We start from the raw sequence: 12,355 nt of genomic DNA, 5'->3' as shown, positions 1-12,355 counted from the left end.
TAGGGCCATTCCCCCAGAAATGTCCGGGAACTTGCAGATGCCTTGGTGGAAGACTGGGGTAACATCTCACAGCAAGAACTGGCAAATCCTGTGCAGTCCATGAGGATGAGATGCACTGCAGTACTTAATGCAGCTGGTGGCCACACCAGATACTGACTGTTACTTTTAATTTTGAACCCCCCCTTTGTTCAGGGACACATTTTTCCATTTCTGTTTCCTCTGACACAATGGTGTGGCTGGCTTCCGGGTCGGATGGGAATTGTGTCAAGGAACAGTGTGGCTTGGTTGGGTTGTGTTTCAGAGGACGCATGGCTCTCAACCTTCGCCTCTCCCGAGTCCGTATGGTAGTTGCAGCGATGAGACCAGACTGTAACTACTACCAGTTGGATACCACGAAATTGGGGAGAAACAGAGGTAAAAAAAAATACAATTAAAAAGAAATCAAAATAACTACACAGATCTTCATTGTAAAGGGTTTAAACACTGTTTCCCATTCTTGTTCAATGAACCATAAACAATTAATGAACATGCACCTGTGGAACGGTCATTAAAACACTAACAGCTTACAGATGGTAGGCAATTGAGGTCACAGGTCACTAAAGAGGCCTTTCTACTGGCTCTGAAAAACACCAAAAGAAAGATGCCCAAGGTCCTTGCTCATCTGCGTGAACGTGCCTTAGGCATGCTGAAAGGAGGCATGAGGACTGCAGATGTGGCCAGGGCAATAAATTGAAATGTCCGTACTGTGAGACGCCTAAAACAGCGCTACAGGGAGCCAGGATGGACAGCTGATCGTCCTTGCAGTGGCAGACCACGTGTAACAACACCTGCACAGGATTTGTACATCCAAACATCACACCTGCGGGACAGGTACAGGATGGCAACAACAACACCAGGAATGCACAATCCCGCCATCAGTGCTCAGACTGTCCGCAATAGGCTGAGAGAGGCTGGACTGAGGGCTTGTAGGCCTGTTATAAGGCAGGTCCTCACCAGACATCACCGGCAACAATGTCGCCTATGGGCACAAACCCACCGCTGGACCAGACAGTACTGGTAAAAACTGCTCTTCACTGACGAGTCGCGGTTTTGGGATGGTGTTCTTCGGCTTGCAAGCATCCCCCTTTTTCCTCCAAACATAACGATGGTCATTATGGCCAAACAGTTCTATTTTTGTTTCATCGGACCAGATGACATTTCTCCAAAAAGTACGATCTTTGTCCCCATGTGCAGTTGCAAACCGTAGTCTGGATTTCTTTATGGCGGTTTTGCAGCAGTGGTTTCTTCCTTGCTGAGCGGCCTTTCAGGTTATGTCGATACAGGACTCCTTTTACTGTGGGTATAGATACATTTGTATCGGTTTCCTCCAGCATCTTCACAAGGTCCTTTGCTGTTGTTCTGGGATTGATTTGTACTTTTCGCACCAAAGTACGTTCATCTCTAGGAGACAGAACGCGTCTCCTTCCTGAGCGGTATGATGGCTGCATGGTCCCATGGTGTTTGTACTTACGTGCTTTTGTTTCTACAGATTAATGTGGTACCTTCAGGCATTTGGAAATTGCTCCCAAGGATGAACCAGACTTGTGGAGGTTTTTTTCTGAGGTTTTGGCTTATTTCTTTTGATATTCCCATGATGTCAAGCAAAGAAGCACTGAGTTTGAAGTTAACTCAAATGATGTCAATTAGCCTATCAGAAGCTTCTAAAGCCATTTCCTAATTTTCTAGAATTTTCCAAGCTGTTTAAAGGCACAGTCAACTTAGTGTATGTACACTTCTTGTAACGTTCGTCATCCTCGTCTGAGGAGTATGAAGGATCGGAGGACCAATGTGCAGCGTCGTACGTGTTCATGATGATATTTATTAAACTCAGAACACTAAAACAAAAATAACAAAGAGAATGACACGAAACGAAATAGTCCTGTCTGGTGACATACACAAAACAGAAAACAATCACCCACAAAACACAGGTGGGAAAAGGCTACCCAAGTATGATTCTCAATCAGAGACAACGAACGACACCTGCCTCTGATTGAGAACCATACCAGGCCAAACACATAAACACAACCTAGAAAAATTAACATAGACTGCCCACCCCAACTCACGCCCTGACCATACTAATACAAAGACAAAATAAAGGAACTAGGGTCAGAACGTGCCACTTCTGACACACTGAAATATTGATACAGTGAATTATAAGTGAAATAAAATGTCTGTAAACAAATGTTGGAAAAATGACTTGTCATGCACAAAGTAGATGTCCTAACCGACTTGCCAAACCTATAGTTTGTTAACAAGAAATTTGTGGAGTGGTTGAAAAACGGGTTTTAATGACTCCAACCTAAGTGTATGTAAACTTCCGATTTCAACTGTATATAGACAGGTGTGTGCCTTTCCAATCAAGTTGTAGAAACATCTCAAGGATGATCAATGGAAACAGGATGCAGCTGAGCTCAATTTCAAGTCTCACAGCAAAGGGTCTGAACACCTATGTAAATAAGGTATTTCTGTTTTTTGTTTTTTTTTGCAAACAATTTTAAAACCTGTTTTCGCTTTGTCTTTATGAGGTATTGTGTAGATTGATGAGGATTTGTGTTTATTTAATCAATTTTAGAATTGTAATGTAACAACATTTTTAAAAGTCAAGGGGTCTGAATACTTTCCGAATGCACTGAAAACGTCAATGCACGAAAACCATCTACGCACTTCAATGGGGCAGAAGGCTTTTTGTAGCTAGCAATGATGACAAGACGCTGAGGTCTTTTGACTGATTTCATGTCTTTAAAAAAAATGTACCTTTATTTAACTAGTTAAGAAGAAATTCTTATTTTCAATGAAGGCCTAGGAACAGTCTGTTCAGGGGCAGAATGACAGATTTGTACCTTGTCAGCTCGGGGGTTTGAACTTGCAACCTTCCGGTTACTAGTCCAACGCTCTAACCACTAGGCTACCCTGCCGCCCCCACGTCTATGCTAATAATATGGGGGAAGAATACTATCTAGCTAATCAACACCTGTAAAGATGTTTTTTGCGAGACAACAACTGCTCATTGTGCAAATATATTAAAGTGTTCAATACACATTGGAGAGGAAACATTGTTGACAACATGTAAACTATCTAAGCCAACACCTTCTGTTTTGCCCCATAGTTGCGCATGCGTTGGTTTTGTTGCTTAACAACCAACCAGTCTATACATCATTGGCTGGATTTAACAAAACTGCCCACGATTCATGCTCAACAGGGTCAGAAGCACAGACGCTTACACACACACATACACGCACGCACGCACACACACACACACACATACACACACACACACACACAGAAGGAAAAGCAATCATACTAAGTGCCTTCTCTGCAGCTATGGTACCTTCTTCTCCTGTATCTCTGTGTGTGTGTGTTCGTGCACTTCTTCATAGTACATTTCAAACAGCTGATTGACAATTTGCATTTCACAAAGAAAGGAGAAAGTAAGAGCTGAAGATTGCACAGAAGAAAGGGAATGGTTACAGGTTTCAAAGGAGTTAAAGTGATTTTGTGTGAGTGTGTCATGCCCTGACCATAGAGAGCCTTCTTATTCTCTATTTTGTTAGATCGGGGTGTGACTAGGGTGGGTAATCTAGGTTATCTATTGCTATGTTGGCCTGGTATGGTTCCCAATCAGAGGCAGCTGTTGATCGTTGTCTCTGATTGGGGATCATATTTAGGCAACCATTTCCTCAATGTGTTTGGTGGGATCTTGTTTATGTGTAGTTGCCTGTGAGCACTCCATTGTCTTCACGTTCATTCTTTATTGTTTTTGTGCGTTTCAGTTAATAAACATGTGGAAACCATATCATGCTGCACCTTGGTCCGATAATCCTTACGACAAACGTGACAGTGTGTGCGTGTACCATCATCTTCTCATTGTCACACAGCAGATTTAGGTGTTTCAGGTCACTCTCACTGTCATAGTTTAAACTTTGAGTGGAAGAGGAGGAAACAGAAATAGGGGAAGGGTGGATGAGAAACAGAGAGAGAGCGAGATGGTTAGAAAGGTACTGCAGGGTACAGATCGCTGTGAGTGATTTTGAAATTGGACGTCTATCTGTCCTGAGGATGTCGGGAAATGCCTTAAACTGGCCACTAGGGGCAACGGTGAGCGCTATTACCATCAAGTAGGCTTGGGTTTGGCTAGGGTGTTGTGGATGAGGGTGTGTTCGATACTAGTGGTGGACACTTGTTTTAATTTTGGGGTTTTAACCCTATCCCGAACATGAACCCTTACCTTAAACCATTTGGAATAAGTGCCTAAGCTTAATGTTTGAACCCTATCCAAAACATAAACTCTTAACCTTCTAAATGTGATGTTTGGAGTAACTTCAAAATGTTAAGTTTGGAGAAACGTGAATAAACGTCTAATTCTGCAGTGAGACTGTGAGAGCTTCTTGAGCTCAGGATAGCTGATGAGTGTAGCTTGGGCTCTATATGTTATCTACACAGAAACTTTCAGAGTGAACTTTTCTGCTCTCAGTGCACACACACACGCACACAGCTCTTATCTCTCTACACCTTCTTACCTGCAGAGTGAGTGAGTGAGTGTGTGTGTGTGTATGTGTGCGTATGTGTGCTCTGAGCTTTTTTGTCCGCAGTGGAGGGTGACCTGGGTCAATCAAGAGTGTCTGATTGGTTGTTTCTCCAGATGGTGTTTCTAATCTCTCTCCTGACTGGCTGCTCAGTGGCAAGGGCTCCTGAGTGTCGCTATGGCGATAAGAGAGTGACAGTCTGGCAGTGGTCATCAGCAGGTCATCTAGAAACATCCTCACACACGCACAAACACTGTAAGGTCTCTAATTTCTCTCCCTCTCTCCAGGAGATTGCAGCGTATCTGATCACATTTGAGAAACATGAAGAATGGCTGACGACATCACCCAAGACCAGGTGAGACACACACACACGTGCACACGCAGACACGCACACACAATAATTTATGGTAACACATGTAGAACTTACACAGTACCTTTACTATCTAAAAATGTCAATGTAAAATGATGAAAACCTAGTCAGCTATAAATGTTGCATTAATGAATGTAAATGTATGATGATAAGTGATGTATAATTCAGGTTTTATGGGGGACGTGTGTGTTTAAGAGAGAGGTTAGCAGGATTTCACATCTGAAATTGAATATGTATAAGCATAACTGCAAATTAGTTATAGGGAGAGAGAGCGGGAGAGAGAGACAGAGGGAGAGAAAGATTTTGAATTTTAAAATTCCCTTTATCGGGTCAAGACCCTGCAGTACATGAACATTCCAGCCTGTAAGAAAAACAGAAGTTTAAGAGAGAGAGATCTAAAGAGAGAGCGATAAAGCCATATCCTATTCCCCATAGACCTAAACCCCAAGACAATTGTGTAGATCTTGAAGGCATTGGTTCGGTGTAAGTTCAATTGATCAACTTCCATCAGAGGTTGAGGTGGGAGCTATTACCATATAGTGTTTATCAATTCAATCATATACCTAGGCCTAGTGGGCATTAGCTAAGGGTCGATCTGGGATTGCGGCGACTGTCACACTAGGCTACATTTGAATCTAGTTAACATCTGACTGGAGTTTAGCCTCCAGCCAGCTGCTTAGAAGTATGGTAATTGGTTATGACACTCGCAGGCCTAGCAGTCTGATGGATGGCAGCTGTAGACAGTCAGTCACATTAAATCCACTCAATTCAGAACCACAAAGAAATGGAGCCAGATTATGGTAGATTACAGCTAATCCCACTGGTGTGGGCTGGGGCTTTGGTGAACTATAACATACTCGTATAGCCAATTTATAACCATTTTATAGCAGGTTCATATCAGCTTTATAACAGTCTTATATCAGGCCCATATCAGCTTTATAACAGTCTTATATCAGGCCCAGCAGGCTGATATCAGGGTTATAGCAGGTGTGTTATAGCTGTTCTCAATGCTCTGTCTTGATAAGTGGAAACAACTGGCTCTCCACCAGCAGTCAGTCACCTTCACACTCCTCCCATTCCAACATACCTCATCAACTCCAGCTAATGACTGTTTTAAACCTTAACACTCCTCCACGCCTTTCTCTCTCTATATCTCTCTCTCCATCCTTCCCTTTCTTTATCACTCTTTCCCTTTATCATACACTCAACCCCCCCCCCCCTCACTCACGCCCTCCCTCACTTGTTCATTCACCCCATGGGATACAACCGCTCAAGAGTTTTGTCAAGGGTGAGCAGAGCACCTAGTTCAAGGACGCACAGAGGACACACAGAGGACACACATCCGGGAAAGTTCTTGACTGCACATTCTCTTTTGCAATAACGACGATACACACAGAACCAGGGGATCCTCGACAATACAATACACACAGAACCAGGGGAACTTCAGCAAGCGGAGGTTGCAAAGCCTTCTCTTCCTCTAGCACTCACAAACTCAGGAAATGCTTTTTATATCCCAAACAGCTTGGCACTTGAATCAATAGTATATGTAAAGTCTGGTTGAATCCGAGGGTGTGTGTGTGTGTGTGTGTGTGTGTGTGTGTGTGTGTGTGTGTGTGTGTGTGTGTGTGTGTGCGTGCGTGCGTGCGTGCGTGTGTGTGGTTGAATCAGATCCCTCATCTTTATATCATCTCTGTAACATAATTAGAGTTAACCGCGGCGGGATGAGTCACAGCAGCCGCGAGACACAGAGACTAAACTAAGCTTTGATCAGAGGGCTACTGTACTCTACTGAGAAACACACTGAAACACAACACATTTAAGGTGGCAAAGAAAATAAGCTCAAAGTACATTCAATTTCACTGAGTGTGCATAAATTTAATTACCATAATCTCTGGTCATGTACTTTTAGTGAAAAATGAACAAAAAGAGAGGAGAGGAATAAACGAGAGGAGAGAAGAGGAGTAAAGAGGAAAAGAAAGAATGTGAGGAGAGGAGATAGGAGAGAATGAAAGACAAGGGGAGGGGAGGAGATAGGAGAGAATGAAAGACAAGGGGAGGGGAGGGGAGGAGAAAAGGGGTTTGTGTGTGTGGGGTTTATTGATTGTTGAAATGCTTGTTCTGTCTCTGTTGTTAGGAGATAAGGCAGCAAATCCTCCACCTTACACACTCTCTCTCTCTCTCTCGCTCGGTCTCTCACACACACACACACACACACACACACACACACACACACACACACACACACACACACACACACACACACACACACACACACACACACACACACACACACACACACACACACACACACACACACTGGTCCCACTGTTTCTGTAATGTGGTGATTGATTGAGGAGCTCCAGGGATGACATTGAGCTCATAGTACACTCAGGAGGAGATCTGCCCTCTGTGTGTACAGCGTGTGTGTGTTTGTGTGTACAACAGCAGTGTGTGTGTGTCTTCACAGGTTGGAGGAATAGTAGCTGAGTAAACAGTTTTCCCGAGGTGCAGCTAAAGCACCCTGCTAAAATATTAACGTGTGTGTTTGTGAGCTAATATGTTAGCGTGTGTGTGTGTGCGTGTGTGCGTGTGCATCATACACAGAGGGCTGAAATGACTGAAAGATTGATAGAACCACATTTGTAGAACCACACAATCAGCGGTGAGCAGTGTGCATTTCTGTTAATTCAAGAATATCTTTTGTCCAAAAATAACCTGTCACTGTTGTCATGTCTTTGGCTATGCCGGATTAAGTGATATGACATGCTATTCTATAAAATAATTTCTCCGTAATTAATATTACCTGATTGAGCTAATCATGTAAATGTAATTAACTAGAGAGTCGGGCACCACAAAATAATATTTATAGAGCTATTATCTTCCGAATAAACTCTTAAAGACCTAGTCATATTTTACATCAATAGCAGTCAATATTAATCGTCATCTTAATTCAGTCTCATCTGAAAGTTGTAAATTCTTGGTTATCTGCACGAACCCTGGCTAACAAGTTGAACCAGAAATACAAAATTGGGTTTCATTATTTATTTACTAAATACCTAACTAATCACACAGAATTACACATACACATAATTAAATCATAACTTGATTACAAATTACGTCATAAAGGAAAACGTCCCTAGTGGGCGGAACAGATATGACAGCTTGTTACACAAAAGAAAAGGGGCTGGGTTTGAGTGAAAGAGCGGGAAGACTGAGGAACAAAGGGCGAAGCTGTGCTATCGTAAATACAGTATCTTATGCATTCTAAATTAACCTCCCATTTGGAAAACTAAAATGCAATAATTATTTACTCTAAGCAACGCTTCGGTAGGTTGGTGGTAGATGGAAGGCTGTGTTGCCCAACCGAGTCCTTCGTCCTTTGAAGAATGTCTCTGCTGGTAAATTGAATACGTTCTAGTAACGTCGTTGTGTGGTAGACGGGATACTCTGTCTGTTCCTTCCTAACCCTCGTTTGCAGCGGCTGTTGCTAACTCAACGGCTAGGAGGTATCACATCTGTAGTGAATAAGAGTTCAAAGTTCATACCATTCGCAACCAAAGCTCACGCTGATGTTGGCTTCGTTCTGTAGTTATTATCTGAACCATTCTGACATCAGACCGTCAGCCTCACGTCCTCGGAACAGAAGGTTATATTGTCGTCAAGGCTTTATATAGGAAGGGAGAGGAGGACGTGTTTGAAAAGTTTTATAGCCCATGTCCCTTCACAGGGGCGGGCCACTGATTGAGCAGAGTCCTTTTGAAAACCAAAATGTCATATTTTAGAAGCTAAAATCACATTTCATCCCATCACGAATAATTTTATATTCAAACATTTAAATTGAACAACAATTCCATGTGAATTCGATAACTCTGATGTGTATACTTTCCACTGTAGAGTTTAGGTCATCTTATCATTGATGAGAATGTCTCAGATGACAACCGAACTGACATCATATTCATTGAGTACCACCGCATATGTTCAATTGGTCGGATTACCAGAATATAGTTAATTTCTCCCCACCTTCTTATGTTCCCAGAATCTCTATGTTAACCAAGGGTTTTGCATCAGTAGGGTAGAGAGAGGAAAAGGGGGAAGAGGTTTTTATGACTGTCATAAACCTACCCCCAGGCCAACGTCATGACAGTCTCCCCATGTTGGGTTCAATCTTGCGATTAACCTGCATGTTGCAAACCAACATAAAAATGACAGTGGGTTGTCCTGGTTGTGGACCATCGTTGCAGTCCCCCCTCTGGTGTGGTCGACCCGGGTAGGAGGTCTGCAAATGAAGAAGTCCGCTCCATGGCTGGGCAGAGGATGTCCGGATTGGGATCGCCGTTCCGGACCCGTCGTCTGGTCGTCCAGACTGGAAGATCTGGGCAGTAACTTAGGCAGATGTTAACAACGCACACACACTCATGAAATATATCATTACATTTCCTCCCAAATGAGCACCGTTGTGGCACTAACTGATGGTTGTATGGGGAAGTTGTTTATGGCTCTATCACTTTCTACGAGCCGAAGAAAATGAAACAAAATTAATGAAAGCATAAACAAAACAAAATATAGTTATGCCCCCTTAATCATCTAATTGGACTGTATTCTATCTACATCCATGGTCTTGGCAAAATGACCCTATCCTGGCATTGTCTAATGTCATATCTAGGGCTTTCCTAATTTGCGGGGTGTTGCTTAGGGTACTATCCTAAGTTGATAACTATATGATAAGTCTACAGCTGTAAGGCACTAGTTTTGGGCAGTCTACAGGGGTGACCTATGGACTTCTGGGAAGAAAACTGGTGAGTGCTATAGCTGTAGAGTTAAAGGCCTCAAAATAAATGTTCAACTTTACTAAGGCTGGTATTTTGCTCAACCCTTAAGTGATCCTAGCATAAATCCTAATGGGATGTTCTGTTGTGCATGTGCGTTTATGCTTACGCAAGCATGCATGTCAAGGGAAGGAAACCAAGTATCCTGGCAGATTACAACTTGTTCAGAATGAGTCTGACGTAGTCAGGTAATTTTCAGGTCAATGCCTGGAGGTCAGTCAGAATTGGTGTCGAGAGAGTCTGTAGTGGTTTTACTACCAGTCACTGTCTTCCACTATTGTAGTGGCGGTAGGTATGAAGAAGTATACTTCATAGCTATGTTATCCACGGAGGAGCTAACCTCATGACGGAAGTACTCTAAGTATTAGACCAGTCGTACGTGGTGTGATCGTGATTCACAAGTTCTAATAACATTTCTCCTGAACAGAGGGTTCTATTTATTAGTGGCGTGTGTTAACCATCTGAGTGACTCCTATGTTGCTATTATCAATAGCAATTTAACTTGTGAGGTTACTAATCCTCTTACTGAGTGTTGCTGGACTGACTGTGATATTGGTACTGGTACTCAAGGGTTCCAGTTGTCCTACCGATTTATTCTGAAATGTTATCCTACAGTAATACATGATTAGAGCATTTTACTAGTTGTCTTGGAGTGACTACTACACATGGCAAGAATGATTATTGTTGCCATTTGTTTTGGAGGTGGACAAGTCTACTGGACTTCCTTTACGACCAGTGTGGTACACCTCAGTACTATCTTAGATGTGTTTTAAGATAATCCCCATCCAGGGGCCTGTCTGCTCCTCACTGTTCTACAACTAGATTACAACTAGATTTGATTTATGCTCTGGCGGCCTCGTACGGTGTTGTCCGTAATCCCGACCCCCCCACCGGCCTCGATAAGGCTCATCATGGGTCTGGGCTACTATTCCCCCCCTTGTCTCGGGATCCCCCCACCAGCGGGTGGTGTTGGTATCCGAGGCGCAAACTAGAAGTTCGGACCCTATGTACGAGTTGTCAGTGGCCACGTTATTATGAGAGTGGCTGTAACCTTTCAACCAAATCTCCTGGTGTTTGTGCTTCAACACCCTCAGTGGCTGTCGAGGTCTGTCAGTCACCACCGCGTCCGCGTGTGGCAACCTCTTCAGTACCTGCGAACTGAGACAAGGATATCGGTCTGTGATATGGCAAAGTGTTTCACCAGTGGGAGTCATCGGGTCAGTTGCTGGACTGACGCCATTAGTGTCATTGTAAGGGTTGACAGTCCCCCACAAAGCGTAAGCTGTGTCATCGGAAGCAGCGTTTACTCTGCGTATCGATGTTTTTCTTGCTGAGACGGCCGCAGTGTTTGCGGAAGTGTCCGAAGGGCAAGAGAAGTTCATCTCAACTACCGTATTGCACGACTGCAAGGAGGAGGGAAGTTGCTCATTCACATAGACAGCTGGCTCGAAATCATGACAAGAATGGTCAATCAGATTGGCTGATGGAATGTGTCGAGATATCGTAATATCTCCTAGGATCGGATTCTGCCCCAAGAGGTTTATAAACATATTTTCCCCAAGGGGTGCTTTTGACAGATACCCATCGTGAATGACTGCATTGCTGCTAGCATTAGGGGAAGACAGTGTGGTCGGTGGAGAAGGCACTGTAGCCTGTGACCATACCTGGTTGGTTTTCCAATCCATCAATGGGAGTAACCGATCCATCAAGTCTGCTCCAAGTAGCAGGGGTACAGTTTCGAGGCTGGTAACATACACAGGGTGGATGAGCGATATGTCCTTGAAGTGTAGTTTCAGCATGACTCTCAATGTGAGATGCGAGGTAGTCTGAGTGACCCCTCGAAGTGTAGTGTCGCATCGTTCCACTTTTAACCGATGTTTAGTTGGCTTCAAAGCCCTTTCTAGATCATCAAACAATGTTTGAGAGATGAGTGATATTGTTGCACCCGAATCAATTAGCGCATGACAAGTTAAGCAGTCCTCCAGGACTGTTCCCCGGTATGGGCGTTTCGATTCATGTTTAGTGGACATATTCCCCACAAAGTGGAGTGGTCGTTCGCAGCGACGTGATGTGTCAATTCTGTTCAAGGTGGAAGCAGATCGACTTTTCCGAATTTGAGTGGGCTTGCCTTTAACGAAGCGTTTGACATTTTTCTTCGCAACCTTTGCATCAGAGTCTATAGACAAAGCCCGTGGGCTTGTTTCTTGATCAAGTGGGCCCTGGATAGGGTCTCGAGTGAGAGCGGGAGAGATTTGAATTTTAACATCCTTGCTATGGGTGTTAATTCCTGCGGATCTGGTGTCCAGTAATTCCCTGTCTAGTCCTTGTGACTTATCTTTTACACTTTTCTCAAATGTTTCTTGCTTTAGTTCTTCACGTAGTGGAACTTCTGGAGAACATTGGTCTACGTTTTGATCATCCTTCAACCCTTTGTTACCCTTGTGCTCTGACACTTTGTGTGGGTTGGGTGCAGGAACGTATTGAACAGGTCGATTGTAGCGGTAGTCGTTTTGATGGTGACTTACTTTACATTTATTTTGACTGTGGAGGTTATTGGAATCATGGTTTCGTGGTAGAAACTGTTGTTGTGCGTCATC

The 12,355-nt window shown here is 43.5% G+C and overlaps 1 protein-coding gene across 1 annotated transcript in view; it reads left to right on the top strand.

Moving 5' to 3' along the window:
* The first annotated feature begins 227 nt into the window (after positions 1–227).
* LOC139398823 (calmodulin-binding transcription activator 1-like) overlaps positions 228–12,355 on the top strand; it is a 48,736-nt gene continuing 36,608 nt past the window's right edge. Inside the window, exons 1-2 of the mRNA XM_071144601.1 lie at positions 228–344; positions 4,850–4,917. Of these exons, the coding sequence (XP_071000702.1) occupies positions 228–344; positions 4,850–4,917 (185 nt within the window). The remainder of the gene's footprint in view (positions 345–4,849; positions 4,918–12,355) is intronic.

This window comes from Oncorhynchus clarkii, unplaced genomic scaffold, assembly GCF_045791955.1.
Source record: "Oncorhynchus clarkii lewisi isolate Uvic-CL-2024 unplaced genomic scaffold, UVic_Ocla_1.0 unplaced_contig_9750_pilon_pilon, whole genome shotgun sequence".
NCBI lineage: Eukaryota > Metazoa > Chordata > Actinopteri > Salmoniformes > Salmonidae > Oncorhynchus > Oncorhynchus clarkii.
The sequence above is the reverse complement of the archived record's forward strand: the minus strand, read 5'-3'. Positions and strand labels throughout refer to the sequence as shown.